The sequence below is a fragment of the Trichoderma citrinoviride genome (genome assembly GCF_003025115.1).
Source record: "Trichoderma citrinoviride strain TUCIM 6016 unplaced genomic scaffold BBK36scaffold_22, whole genome shotgun sequence".
NCBI classification, from domain to species: Eukaryota; Fungi; Ascomycota; class Sordariomycetes; order Hypocreales; family Hypocreaceae; genus Trichoderma; species Trichoderma citrinoviride.
Window position 1 is genome coordinate 14357 of NW_020194730.1, and position 14211 is coordinate 28567.

Below are 14211 nucleotides of genomic sequence, written 5' to 3' on the forward strand. Positions count from 1 at the left end.
TGCATGTATGATCGCGATGGTCAAGCAAGAAGGGTGTCCGGGGTCGCAGACCTTGGACGATATGGTAATGGGGGTATGTGTACTTATGAATCGTTAGGCTTTTGATAGATATGATACCTATTTGGCAACGATGTTGTTCATCATGACTTCCGCAGTGTGTTGGTGAGCCCAGTACTGATTTCATGGCAGACAAACAACAGCAGCATTGCCTCCAAACGCAGTGTTGAGCGTCTGTATCATTCGAAGGAAACCCCTTTCTTCCGTTATTTTGTCCCGAAGTTCCAAAGGAGGGCGCCTCTCATTAACAGAGGCTATTGGCTCCGCCTGCGGGCAATTGATGTCATAGTACAGCGCTTCCTTTCTAAAGAGACAGCAGGGAAAAAGCTTGTCATCAATCTTGGTTGCGGCAGGTAAGTGTTTGCGTGCTGCGTACCTAGTCTTGATTTTTTGGCTATGTAAGCTCACGATCTCAAGCGATGTCCTGCCCTGGCAGTGCCATGCTCGCAACCTGGCTTCAAACGATGTCCTCTTCGTTGATGTGGACTATCCAGACCTCATTCACAAGAAACGGGCCGTTGTTCTGCAGACTCCAGAGCTACGGGAGCTTCTTGGAGATGACTATACCCTGAGTGACGAGGGTAAAGATGGCCTGCTCTTACGCAGCACCAAGTATTGCCAGCTTGGCTGTGACCTTCGGCAACTCGACAGACTACGCACGTTATTGGGATCAATCGTCAGCTTACCTGAGTGTGCCATTCTGTTCGTGGCTGAAGTTTCAATAACTTATATGGACACTCACTCTGCCGACGCTCTCATCGAATGGGGAAGCACTGTTGGCCGAGGTATGTACCGGCACCCTGATCTGCAACAACATGTTCTTTGTCCCCATCTTTGTCCTACGCATACCCCTTCCAGGACAGCTGCTTGACAGAAGAATCTGCTTTTTACTAATGCTTAGATAGAAAACAACTTTTGTCTCTTGGAACAAATACTTCCGTATGGGAATGGCCATCCCTTTGCTCAGCAGATGCTCAGCCATTTCGCCAAGCTCAACACTCCTCTACGCTCCGTTGAGACGTATCCAACGATTGAGAGTCAAGTCAATCGGTTCCAAGAGCGCGGGTGGCCTCATGTCGACATAAAGGACCTGTGGCAAACGTGGTCGAGTGAAGAGTTTGTGAGCGACTTCGAGCGGGTAGCTCTTGACGACGTCGAGCCCTTCGACGAGTGGGAAGAGTTCATACTTTTTGCACGCCACTATTTCATCCTTCATGCAGCTACCGACTCGAGTTACGGCTCGTTCCTACAGACAGCTGAACCAATCACCGGCCAACCGCCGAAGAAGTTCGTAGGCCTGCGCGCCGAACTGAGTGGCAATATCGCAAAGGAAACCAGCCGCCGCCGATTCGGCAGTGGCATGATCCTTAGCAATGAGTTTGGGCAACGATTCGCACTCAATCTATTGGGAATGAGTGGTAATAGCAGAGAGCCGACGTATGATATCTTCTCGCTTGCCAGTAACGGCCAAACACCGCCTCAACTGCCGTCGGCTGGACCATCTGCTCGGATGTGTTTCACGTTGACAGACCTGGGAGAATATGGGGTCATGCTAGTAGGTGGCCGTACGTCTCCCTCCAACGTCCTGTCGGACTGTTGGCTCTTCGAAAGAGGTGCCAATCCACGATGGCGCATGGTGCCGAAACTGCCCGTTCCTTTATTCCGGCACTCTGCTCTTCGTCTGGGGAATTCATCCCTTCTCGTCGTATTTGGTGGGAAGAAAAGCTCGTCGCAGCTCTCGGATGATGTCTTTCTTTTCAATCCACAAAGGGCTTGCTGGCAAATATGCCAGGTGACGGGGCCTGCCCCCGAAAGCTGCTTTGGATCCTTTGTTTGCAACTCGATCCCTGCGTCAAGCATTACAGGTGACTATTGTGGCATCTTAGCAGGAGGAATCTCGAAGAACGGCTGTGTTGCTACTAAGCACTATATGTGGCGGATAAATGTCGACCACGCTCAGGTATGTTGAAGCACCATTTGTTGGCCTGCTCCTATATCGAGCAACCTGTGCTGTCATTATTATACCATCATCCGCCTCGGTTCTAGCTGACGTACTGCTCCAGCCAACCATTTCCTATCGTCCCATAACCATCAGTCACTCTGACAGCCGGCTCATCTCTTCGTTTGGTGCCCAAGTCGTCCACTTGGGATCCAATGTGATGATTTGTGGCGGCATGGGGGCTGACTCGTGCTTAAACGGACAAACTCTAACAACAATAACGCCGTCTGCTGAAGGATTTGAGGTGAAGGATTTCTCAACTCCAAGCAATGGCGAGAGAATGCCTTTCATGATTGGGTCCTCAATGGCACAAGATGGCGATTCTCTCCTGGTGTTCGGTGGAGGAGCAACATGCTTCTCGATGGGGACATTTTGGGAAACAGGCGTTTACAGGATTCGGTTGCCTGACTCTATCCTGGACTCTATTCACTCCATCTCGCGAATCAACAGTTCGCCTGGGTCAACCATAAATCTCATTGGAAGCCGAAAATTCGTGGCGGCCTCGACAACTGCAGACTTGGATGACTCAGACAACCTGGATCAAAAGAGTCGGAGGGTATCCCTGACCCCTGTGCCCACTATTCAGCTCGAGTCCGCCGAACAATTTGGTGCAATTGTTCGTGAAGGAAAGCCTGTCATCCTTAAGGGCTGCAACATAGGACAATGTCAACGCAAATGGTCTCCTGAATTCCTGGTGAGCCAAATTGGCGCGAATGAAAAGGTCGGTTCTTCCGCGTTTCTAACTCACATCTGGACGGGATCCTGAACTGACCGCAATAGTTTGTAATACATGAATCCTACGAAGACACAGGGGCATTGGACTTCAACAGCAAAAACTTCAAATATGTGACAGACTCCTTTGGCAGCATCATGAGCAAACTGCAGTCCGGGTCGCGAGTCTATTTACGAGCTTTGTCTCGAGACAAACCGACTGAACTACCGGCCAAGCTGGAAGAAGACTTCCCAAGTCTGGCAGAAGATTTTGCTCTTCCACCCGAAATGGCTCTTATCAAAGACAACTTATTCAGCTCTGTGCTGAGGTTGTCTGGGCGCGTCAATATGTGGCTGCACTACGATGTAAGTTCTCAAATGTTCATCTTGCGAGCCCTTGTTTGGCTGGTCGTCACGCATTCTCAGACTGAGTGTATGCTAAGACCCGGATATAGGTTATGGCAAACGTTTACGCGCAGGTGGCTGGGGTTCGGAAAATGATACTATTCCCCCCTAGTGATGTGAAGCACCTTTCTTTTGCCCCCGGTGCTTCAAGTTCGAGTGTAAACGTCTTCCAGGCGTTGGAAGCATCTCCAGCTTCGCTCCATGCGACCCATCCGCAGGAGGCTGTACTCCATCCAGGGGACGTCTTGCTACTACCAGCTCTGTGGTTACATACCGCGGCTCCAATAAGCGACATGAGCATCGCAGTCAACGTTTTCTTTCGCGACCCGGGGCAGAAAGATCATTACTCTTCTGGACGAGATGTCTATGGTAACAGGGACCTTGAAGTGTACGAGAAAGGGAGGCAGGCCGTTGCTCGGATTGCGAAAAGCTTGCAGTCGCTACCCCCTGCTGCCAGAGAGTTTTATCTTTGCCGGCTTCAAGATGAGTTACGCCTGGCTACTGAGGCCTAGGGAATGCCCACTTTGAATTGGGGAAGATGAAAGTATTCATTATTGGGCAATATGGCCACTCTATACCTCCTCTCCTCATCGAGGCATGGCCTATGTAGCACGTTTGCGTGCTATTGTGGAGGGAAGGAAGAATATGAACCTGCTTGGTAGGCAAATATGAGCTGGCAGATTGCTCTCCTTACTCTACAAGCCACTCCTCAATATTCACTCCTATGCTCCTGCTTATTCCGCGCATGATTTCCCACCCGATATTGATCCTCCACTTACCAGACCTATCCATTATGTCTCCCGTTCCAATTCGTATAAGAAGTTTGAGACTTGATAAAGTGGCCAAAGCCATACCAATGTCACCATCAAGTCCGGATAAAGGGCCTGCTGAGTCGGCCCACTCTGTTCTGACAGCCTCGAAGATCGCTAACAGGCGTTCCAAGAGAAATGCATGCGCTCCGAGAAGTTTACGGGGGATCTTGCGCTGTTTATTGCGATTGTTGGCTCGATTTGAGTTGGGCCCGGGACGTCGACGTTTACGACCATGATAGGAAGTAGAGAATAGGCTCAAGTCGTGCCGGACAGTATTGTGTGATGCGAGATATGATGAGAGCAGAAGCATCTTAGCGGTAGTCGGGAGCAAGCCAGTTAATCCTGTCGGAGGTTGCGAAGGATGTGAAGTCAGAGCTGTCGACGCTGATGATGATGAAAAACTTCCTGTAACAGACTGCCGACTCTTGTCGATGCTTGCTTCGGAACCCAAAGCAGGAGTCGAGACAAGTTTGGGATTGATTAACGCCTCGTCCTGGAAAGAAGGCCTCGCGGCGATGAGAAGCTTGGAGAACTGCTGAGGAGTGTATGTTCCCGCAACAATGGGCGCCACAAAACGAGGCCACAGAGTGTAGCAGCTGTTTCTGAAAGCAGGCAACGACCGCCCGGCCGCTTGCGTGAGAGAATCATGAACCGCTGCGCAGAACTTGGTCCACAGATTGGCCACTTCTTCTGGACCTGCGGCTTCATCCTGCGTGTCGTTTTCCGTTTCTGAATCTCTTGTCGTCGGGATAGGGGGAGGAGGCTCCAGCGACAGTATCTCAACTAACTCAGACTTTGTATAGGGTGGGAAGTAAAGATGCGGAGTTGGACAAGCTCGAAGAAACCCTGCTGGCGGTGTGGTAACGATGAAAACGCAGGTGAGGCACGAAATCTACCAGCGTATCGTTAGCAGTTGCTCGCTTGCCACACTTATGTATGGGACATAACGCAATCAGTATGCTCACAGTTTCGCACAGCCTCGCCAATGCTGGCATCAGTGTTGGCGGGGGGTCCCTTTGTCTGTCCATCCCATCTAATACCAAGACAAAATGGGTCAATCCATTATTCAATTGAGGTTCGTCGAATACGGAGTTTAGAGATGCAGCAAGCTGCGCCAACGTCTCACACCGCTGGGACGAAACGACGACACCCTCAGGGCCGTATCGTGCCCTCAGTGCATCGGTCACAGCGGCAATGATGCTCTCAAAGAAATGGCGTCCAGATATACATCGAGCAACGTTAACCGTTGCGTGGACGAGATCAGCAGCCCGGCCGTTCGCTATTCCGTTGTTTTCTGACAGCTGTGTGAGTAGCTGCCTTATAACGCTGGACTTCCCCGTTGCTTCTGAGCCGTGTATGACAAGGTTCCGACATGGCGCGGCATCCGTCTATTATTCGAGTGGGCGTCAGTGATGGATCGCTTGAGCCGGAGCCGGAATGAGGCATACGTGAAGTAAGGCGGCAAGTGCGCGTATCTGGCAGTCTCTGCCAGGAAATTGACGGAGAAGGGGGGCCAAAATCGTCTCATCTGGCAGCTGGAAGACGACTGATGCCATTTCGGATGCCTGCGGGAGGATAAATGGAAATCGTGCTGGTTATAACGCGGTGTAGAGACAGATTTGCAGACATCGAACGTCGTGACGCGCAAGCAACAATCACCTGGAATAATGCTAACATGTTAACATCTCTCTATGATCAGGATCCATGTCTTTAGAATAGTATCGATGATGCCCAACGCCAGCCATTACCTAGGAGGATGCGTCTGGGACCGGAGGACGAAGTAATATAGAGGACATACCGAAATGAAGCTGGTGACGGCCTGAAAGAGAGCATGCATGACATGAGCTCTTGGGCAAATCTATGCGTATCCCAGAGCCGTGGCGCGTCCCACAATTACCCGTCCAGGCACGATCTGGCGCGATGACATGTGATCAAGGGACGCGCACTAACAGTCTGGATACATGCTTATCAGGACTTAGTATCAGGATATACCCCACATAATCATACGATATAGCGATACAGCCGGGATTGACGACCCACATCGTTATAACATGCATAGGATGACTGTACTAGCAGCTTGCATTAGTGCATGTGAACGACGACTGCTCGTACCAAGGACTCGCACTTGTTTGACATCACCCGGAATGTCACTGCAGACGACGACAGGCATGAGACAACCATGGCCGATTATGGCCGTATAGATCCGTTTTCCTTCGCAGCGTCTCGAGATATTGAAAGCCCTGTCAGCATCCGAATGTCAGTCAAGTCTTCGAAGCTCACGCTCAATGTGCCGTCATTAATCGCCCTGCCTTGCAGAATAGGAATTGACGGAGACGTACCCCCCACCAAGTATTCGACGCTCCTCGATAAGCCTCAAGTTCGCCATATTGGCTCAAACACGAGGTATGATGCGAATCAACAGGCGACGCTAGAGATGATCGCGGTTTAATGATGAGTACATAGTTCTTCCTCCGAGCTCTATGTCACGATTCAAGTATGGGCGGGCTCGAAGGCCCTAACTGTGCCCATTCAGACGTCATATAAGTCCCCTCGTCAAGAGAGAAGGTATAGTAGCATCTCATCGTGAATAGATCTGGCAAATCGCATAGGTTAACTTGGTTTTCTAATCCTTCAGGTGGAATGAATGGTTACGGCTTCCTATTCAATACAAGTCGATCCCAGCCAACTCCCGCTTGGCCATCACGATATGGGATCTTTCACCAGCCGAAGGCCCGAACGATGTCTGCCATGCGACGCCGTTCGGAGGCACCACTCTCGCCTTGTTTGGCGATGATAACCAGGTTATCAGAGGTCGTCAAAAGTGTTATATTCACAAGTACAAGCACGCGGATGGGACCGATGACACGACAACGCCGGCGGTTGTCAGGATCAACGGGAAGGGGGCGCCTCAGCTGGCCAACTACACAGAAGAACTGGAAAGGATGGAGAGCTTATTCAAGAAGCACGAGATGGGCGAGATACCCCGAGTAGATTGGCTTGACCAGATGGTTTTTAGGGGATTTGAAAAGAAGGGGTTACATGCCGCCAAGATGTCAACCAAGATGCGCCAGCAAGAAGCCACCGCGGACGGCAACGACGATAGCAGGGCAAGTGGCATTCTGAACCATTCTCGCGGAGACACACTGGACCCATACGTATGCGTGCTCAACGTGGAATTACCGCGTTTCGACTTTCCTGTTGTCTTCGCCGACCACGAATACGACCCTCCTCCGATATCATCTCTTCAACCGCTTTCGGCCTCGCAAATCGCAGCGCAGAGGCGACCCGAGGTTCAATTTGGCCCTGGAATTAAGGCAATTGGCGAAAGCTCGGCGGAGTTTGGTTCACGGCTTGTGATGATTTATGATCCTGAGGTAGGGCAGAGAGACAACCCCGCCGAAGCGAAGCACAGGCGCCTCTTCCGAAGTTCCCATCGACATGGTATCCTCGATCGGGACCTCAAACCTAACGCAAAGGTCCGCGATGAGTTGAACGTCATCATGTCGTACCCACCAACACATATCCTTACTCCAGAAGAGGCAGATCTCGTCTGGAAGTTCAGATATCACCTGACCAAAGACAAGAGAGGTTTGGCCAAGTTCGTCAAGTCTGTCAACTGGAACGATCAAAACGAGATGAAACAAGCCGTCCAGGTTCTTGGCCGTTGGACGGAGATTGACGTGGATGATGCCCTTGGAATGCTGGGTCCATCATTTGATAATCCAACTGTTCGGTCGTATGCCGTCGACCGGTTACGAAAGGCCGACGACAATGAGTTGCTTCTTTACTTGCTTCAGCTCGTACAGGCTCTGAAGTATGAGCACATGTCTGCTGACTCCGGCGTGGAAAACATACAAAACTCACCACTGGCGCAATTCCTCATCCAGCGTGCGGCGGCGAACTTCATGCTAGGCAACTATTTTCATTGGTATCTCATGGTTGAATGCGACGACTATAGTCCGGAGCAGGATGAACGGAATCGCGAAATATATCGCAAAGTCGCGTACGAGTTCATGACGGAACTCGTCAAGCAGCCGGATGGCAACGAATCCCGGAAGACGCTCCTCAGGCAGGCGGAGCTACTTGCTATACTGTCGAGAATTGCAAACGACATCAAGTTATCAAGCGAACCAATCGCCAAGAAAACGGATAGAGTCAAGGCATTCCTCGGAGATCCAAAGAACGAGCTCCTCAACATCGATCCACCACTGGCGATGCCCCTTGATCCCTCTGTCAAGGTTACTAGTGTAATACCGGATCAAGTGACGGTGTTCAAGTCGTCACTGAATCCAATCAAGTGCACATTCAAGACTACAACGGGCAGCCAATATCCGATAATATTCAAACTCGGCGACGACCTAAGACAAGATCAACTAGTCATCCAGATCATTACCCTGATGGACGAACTCCTCCAGAAGGAAAATCTGGACCTAAAGCTGTCCCCCTATAAGATCCTGGCAACGAGCACGACGGCGGGTGCGTCTCAGTTCGTCCAGTCGCAAAGCCTGTCAAGTATTGTGAGCAAGTACAAGAATAACCCAGCGCTGGCCTACCTTAAGCACCACAACCCGGACGACCGACAGCCTCTCGGTGTTCGCCAAGAGGCACTGGATACCTATGTCAAATCATGCGCGGGATATTGCGTTATCACCTACATCCTTGGAGTTGGCGACCGGCATCTTGACAATCTCTTACTGGCTCCAGATGGACATTTCTTTCATGCTGATTTCGGTTATATCCTTGGCCGCGACCCCAAGCCATTCGCGCCCGTTATGAAGCTTTCCAAAGAAATGGTGGACTGTATGGGCGGAGTGCAATCGGAGCACTACCGTCAATTCAAGCAGTATTGCTTCTTGGCTTACACTGCGCTGCGGAAATCGTCAAACCTCATTCTCAACTTGTTCAGTCTCATGGTTCACGCCAATATTCCAGATATCAGGCTCGAGCCGGACAAGGCTGTGTTAAAGGTGAGGGAGAGGTTCCATCTTGAGATGGGAGAAGAGGAAGCGATTCTTTACTTTGAGAGGATCATCGAAGATACTCTAACGGCGTTTGCGCCTGTTGTTATTGACAAACTGCACGAGTGGGCGCAGGCTCTTAGGGCTTAGGCTAGGTGGATATGAGAACAGTAATAGAGAGCGTACTCAAAGTCCACTGTAAAGCATCATGGCGTCCGCATCGCTCGTCTTGTGACTGATGCAGAAAGTATCACCATGTCTTCATCTGCCACGACGACCGCGGCGTGCTCTAGTAACTCAATGCCTGAATCAACCTTTACATGTCAAATTACAGCTGTCCTTGAATGAAGTCTCGGAGTGGTGGCCAATGACCATGTGAAAATCCCGAGACGCAAAATATCACGATTCCTCCCATATGAACTTGGCGTGATCCCTTACGGTATCCTGAGTATACGTAGGGACCTCCTGCCAGGCCATGTCTCCTTCGTGCTGATGGCCACATGAGGTTGGTTCTCCTCCTCCCTATCTCATCATTATATACAAGCTGCTTTGGCTCGATAAATGGCGGAGACGATACGGCTGCCATAACACTAGGCAAGGTCCCGTCTTGAACGTACCTCAAACTCGACCAAGAGTCTCTGCCCTCCACAATTGCTCTTTCAAATGGGAAGTTCAGGTATCGCCAAACACGAATATGCCCTTACCCCCCTTGAACCCCTGAAGTCCCTCCTGCACCTCTCGTGCCAGGGTAGAAGCATCAGTCTCCCAGTTCCACGCCAATTCACGCAGAGGCGCATCCTTGAGTTTGCCTTCTCGGATGAGGTCCACGATGTAGTCAATCATGTGCTTGCGCCCAGCGGCATCCTGCTGATTCCACCGCGAAAGCCAGAATCCAACGACGCGGATGTCCTTGAATATGAGCAAGCCGACGGGAAGGGCGATTGGCTGCTTGGCCATGCCGCCATACGACACCATCGTGCCGCTCTCGCTGAGCGAGCGAGCAATGGCCGTGGCAGACTTGCCGCCGACGCAGTTGAGGCCGAGCCCAATGTGGTCGCGGCCCTTGTTTGTGATTTCCGCCAACTGGTCCCTCCACTCCCGCGACAGGAACTGCTTCTCTGTGACGACTACGTCGGCACCAAGCCCGGTCAGCTCTGCTTTCAAAGATTCGGTCTCTTCAGCCGACTCTCGCTCCCGAATCACGTTGATGCTCCGCAGCCCCCAGAGCCTCCCGAGCTGTATGGCAGCCCTCCCGACTCCCGAGTTCGCCCCATTCTGGATGAACCACTCGCCACTGCCCACCTCCAGCGGCCGCATTCCGAGCCCGGAGCTGATTCCGGCGCTGGGGCCGTACGCCCTCAGGATGCGATACGCCGTGCTGGGGTTGACGGAGATGGTCGCCGCCTGAGTCGCCTGCAGTCCCTCCTTGTTGATCTTCAGGACGTCGTCGACATCGGCCACGGCGTGTGTCCTCCATGTGCCGAACTGGGCAACGGCCGGTATGACCCAATCTCCCTTGCGAACGGGCAATGACGACGGGTCGCCCGTTGCAACGACCTCGAAGACGCCTTCATTTCCGGGGATCGCGGACGGGCTGGACGTGCCAATGAGGGACGTGAAGCTCGGCTTGGAGCCGTAGGTCCCCTGGATCGTGTTGATGTCGGCGGGATTGATGGGAGCGGCGAGAGCCCGCAGCAAGACGGATCGCTTGGGGAGCGAGGGCGAGATAGAATGTGTGTGTAGCCTTGACCAGTCGTCTGTCAGCTTCAAAGACAAGGAAGCACCCCTTTCGCGTCCCACCACAAGGAGGGCGATGCTCACTTTAGCACCTCGGACGGCTCTCCATGCTCGGAGAAGACAAGAGCCTTGGCCTGGGTGTAGCCGTACGGCCCCGACTTATGCCGAACAGCTTGTTGCGATAGAGGACTGCGGATTTGCGCTCCTAAGACGCGCCTCGGGCACGGCAGAGCGTGTAGACTGCGGTGAGAACGGCACAGCATCGTTATCAGGTACAATTGTCAGATATCGATGGCCATGACAGGTGCTGGAGCCATAGAAGGGGTTGGGAGGAGAATGGAAGCCATTTCCTGAGCTCAACTGCATCATAGCTATGTATAGCTGGACGCTTAGTTCGGAGTAACTGCCCCTCCATCCCCACAATCAACGAAGGTGCTGATCATGTCTTCGAGTGACAATCTCCAGAGTCGAGATAACAACGTGCTATTTCATATGACAAGCAAGCCATCACTATTTCTTCGCTCGCCTTGCGTAGTGCGGACAAACAACTTGACAAGTGGAAGCTGACTGGCGTGGGAGATGGACGTGTGCAAAGCAACTAACGGTATCTCACCCTCGGCGAAGGCCGGCTTAACCATCACATCACTTTATATGCGCACAAAGATTCAGTAGAGAGTGCAAGGAACTTCGCCATACATTTAAATGGCCTCAACTTTTATTGGCATCGCTCGTTGTAACATGATCGAAATGACAGCTACCTAGAACCTACATAGGCCTGTACATCACTGCTCGCTCGCACATCACTCAGTTGCCGCACTCTCCCGCGCCAATACCTATTCACAATTCAGTTAGCCCCTTTCTTTTGCTAAAAAGCCGCAGCCTGGAGGAGGAGATTCGTGGGGAGAACATACCAATGCGGTTCGGCAAGGAATATAGATATGCGTCCAGTTCTTCCTTCCGTTCCACTCCATGGGGGTTGTGAAGAAACGAGTCTCCTCGTCCACCCTGTTATGGCCTCCGACCTTGTCCGAGTCACTGTTAAGGACAATCTTATAGGTCCCCGGCACTTCAATGCCGATGCGGTAGTCGCTGAAGCTTCGGTCTGTGTGGAAGTTGAAAACGAACACAAGTCCCGCTCTCTCGAACACAATCACCTTATCGCCTTCGTGCTTCAAGGAGATGTAAGCCTGGGGCGAGGACAGCCAGCCATATTTGGCCTCGCAGTGGTTCATCATCTTGTCAAAGTCGTTCAGGAACTTGTATCGAAGCAGAGGGTCTTCTGTGAGGTTGAACTGCCGACGGGCATACCAGAAAGAGTTGTTGTTTCCGGCCCGAGGGAAGTCCAGCCACTCGGGATGGCCGAATTCGTTGCCCTCAAAGTTGAGGTATCCCTCTCCGCCCAGCGCGTGGGTGAGCAGCCGGATCATCTTGTGCAGCGCCATTCCACGGTCAATCACTGGTGTCAGCGGCGACAACGTCGACATGTTGGTGTACAATTCGGCATCACATAGGTGCATCATCAGCGTCTTGTCTCCGACAAGTCTAAAGCCAGTAATCAGTTAGCCACAATCAGCCATATCGTGATCGTCACGGTGGAGTACGTACGCTTGATCGTGACTCTCGCAGTATGCAATGGTCTTCTCGCCGTGGCGTCTGTTGGTCAAGGTGAAGCAAATGTTGGCAAGATCCCAATCCTCATCCTTCTTCTCCTTGAGGATCTTGATCCACATGTCGGGAATGGCCATGGCAAGCCGGTAGTCGAATCCGATGCCGCCAAGGGATAGCGGGAGGCACAGCGCTGGCATACCCGACACGTCTTCCGCGACAGTGACACACTCGGGGTAGAGCTTGTGCAACATTTCGTTGGCAACCATCAGATAGGCGACCGCTTCTTCATCGACGTCAAATCCGAAATATTCGTGATATCCACCAGAAAAGCCACTATGATCGGTTAGCCGGAGATGGAATTTCAAAATGGGGACGAAGGGTCAATCGACATACGTTCCAATACCATGGTGCTTGTAGAGCATGCTGGTGACACCATCAAAGCGGAAGCCATCAAAGTGGTACTCGTCCATCCAGAACCGCAGGTTGCTCAGGAGGAATCGCATGACCTCATGGTGGCCGTAGTTGAAGAGTCTGCTATCCCAAAGGTCGTGATTGCCCTTACCTCCGCTGTGGAAGTATTGGTGGTCGGTCCCGTCGAACTGGTTGAGGCCGTCGAGTACGTTCTTTGACGCATGACTGTGTACCACGTCCAGGAGCACGACAATTCCCATCTTGTGGGCGGTATCGACGAGCCTCTTCAACCCCTCGGGGGTTCCGTAGCGGCTGCTGGCGGCGAAGAAACTGTTCACTTGATATCCAAAGCTAGCATAGTAGGCATGTTCCATGATGGCCATTAGTTGAATAGCATTGTAGCCAAGGTCCTTGATTCTGGGGAGCACGTTGTCTGTAAACTCGTCGTACGTGGCGACGCGCTGCTCTGGTGACGAGATGCCGACGTGAGCTTCGTATATGCGAATGCTCTGCGGCTTCTGTGGTCGTGGATGCTTGAAAGCGTACTTCTCTGACGGCTCTGGGCTCCAGAAGCGAGCATCGTACGCCGGGGAGACAGACAGGTCTTGTGTTACGTATTTGATCCAGGCTGGAAGGCGATCGACTCTGCCGCCCCCAGGAAGAACGAGTGATATCTGTGGAGATCAGTACACATGTTTCTGTCTTGGCGACTGAGTGTTTATTGATATACCTTGACTTTGGAGTTGTGAGGAATCGCCTTCTTGCCATCCTTGGCTGGGACCACAATCTCAAACACCCCGTATGCGTTCTTCTTCATTGGATGCGACTCATAGTTCCAACCGTCTGTGCTTTGGTGTCAATTAAAAGCGTTGGACTCAAGGCAAGCCTGGGGTGTAAGACTCACTGAAATCTCCAACAAGATATGCCTGTTCGGCATTGGGCGCCCACTCGCGATAGGTGACATTGTTCTTCTCGTCCACGTTGAAGCCGAAGATGTCAGTGCCCTGTAAGTGTCAATGGTCAGCAAATAGGTACAATTGAGGATGTGCACGGAAAAGCAAGAAGCATGCTCTAAGAGAGAGATCGACTCCCCGTACCTTGGAAAACTTCTCAAAGCCGCCTTCAGTGTCGTTTATACGCTTGATCCATTCCTGAGCTTTAGAGTACCGTCGCCTCAGGGCGTCGCTGAACGGGCCCAGCCAGGGATCCAGCTGGATGACGCCTACAGCTTGTGTTAGGGGCAATGATGCTATAGAAAATCGATTGATTGCAATCTCGAACCTGTGCCATCCTGGGGGATTTTCTGCTCGTCCTGAGAAGCTGCCATGGTGCAGAAGTGCTCGAGCGTGGGAGGCGGGGTAGCTGCGATGAGAGCTTGGAGTCGAGTTGCTTGGACGGCGAAGCTTCGGCGGGCAGCGATGAGAGATATATAAGTATATGGCGCGTTGAAGTGGCGGATGCTCTCGAGTCTCGTTGCAAATTAAATGCGCAACTGCGGTAATTGTTGGCAAAT

The 14211-nt window shown here is 52.0% G+C and overlaps 5 protein-coding genes across 5 annotated transcripts; 2 read left to right on the top strand and 3 right to left on the bottom strand.

Moving 5' to 3' along the window:
* The first annotated feature begins 9 nt into the window (after window positions 1-9).
* Window positions 10-3688, top strand: BBK36DRAFT_1190220 (LCM-domain-containing protein). Its single transcript, XM_024896658.1, has 7 exons — window positions 10-73; window positions 190-400; window positions 552-842; window positions 963-2017; window positions 2121-2777; window positions 2837-3133; window positions 3223-3688. The coding sequence occupies exons 1-7, from the start codon at window positions 17-19 to the stop codon at window positions 3682-3684; spliced, it is 3030 nt and encodes a 1009-aa protein (XP_024745077.1). The 5' UTR covers window positions 10-16; the 3' UTR covers window positions 3685-3688.
* Window positions 3689-3862: 174 nt separating this feature from the next.
* Window positions 3863-5540, bottom strand: BBK36DRAFT_152878 (hypothetical protein; the record flags this gene model as incomplete). Its single annotated transcript, XM_024897607.1, has 4 exons — window positions 3863-4368; window positions 4432-4876; window positions 4950-5372; window positions 5433-5540. The coding sequence occupies 4 exons, from the start codon at window positions 5538-5540 to the stop codon at window positions 3863-3865; spliced, it is 1482 nt and encodes a 493-aa protein (XP_024745078.1).
* A 623-nt stretch (window positions 5541-6163) lies between these two features.
* On the top strand, window positions 6164-9092 carry BBK36DRAFT_1130961 (phosphatidylinositol 3-kinase; the record flags this gene model as incomplete). Its single annotated transcript, XM_024891896.1, has 4 exons — window positions 6164-6240; window positions 6301-6427; window positions 6461-6549; window positions 6620-9092. The coding sequence occupies 4 exons, from the start codon at window positions 6164-6166 to the stop codon at window positions 9090-9092; spliced, it is 2766 nt and encodes a 921-aa protein (XP_024745079.1).
* A 522-nt stretch (window positions 9093-9614) lies between these two features.
* BBK36DRAFT_1190230 (NAD(P)-binding protein) lies at window positions 9615-10942 on the bottom strand (the record flags this gene model as incomplete). Its single annotated transcript, XM_024896659.1, has 2 exons — window positions 9615-10686; window positions 10764-10942. The coding sequence occupies 2 exons, from the start codon at window positions 10940-10942 to the stop codon at window positions 9615-9617; spliced, it is 1251 nt and encodes a 416-aa protein (XP_024745080.1).
* Window positions 10943-11479: 537 nt separating this feature from the next.
* BBK36DRAFT_68866 (glycoside hydrolase family 13 protein) lies at window positions 11480-14025 on the bottom strand (the record flags this gene model as incomplete). Its single annotated transcript, XM_024898526.1, has 8 exons — window positions 11480-11512; window positions 11591-12221; window positions 12285-12620; window positions 12681-13372; window positions 13429-13541; window positions 13603-13702; window positions 13796-13920; window positions 13980-14025. 8 exons carry the CDS (start codon window positions 14023-14025, stop codon window positions 11480-11482), a joined length of 2076 nt encoding a protein of 691 aa, XP_024745081.1.
* Window positions 14026-14211: the final 186 nt, after the last annotated feature.

What these genes read in the sequence shown, in the direction of transcription:
- BBK36DRAFT_1190220 (XM_024896658.1), top strand. Translation starts at nt 17, where the DNA reads ATGGTCAAGCAAGAAGGGTGTCCGGGGTCGCAGACCTTGGACGATATG. An exon ending in GGGAAGCACTGTTGGCCGAG is followed by an intron (nt 843 to 962) that starts GTATGTACCGGC and finishes ATGCTTAGATAG; the next exon opens with AAAACAACTTTTGTCTCTTG. An exon ending in TAAATGTCGACCACGCTCAG is followed by an intron (nt 2,018 to 2,120) that starts GTATGTTGAAGC and finishes GTACTGCTCCAG; the next exon opens with CCAACCATTTCCTATCGTCC.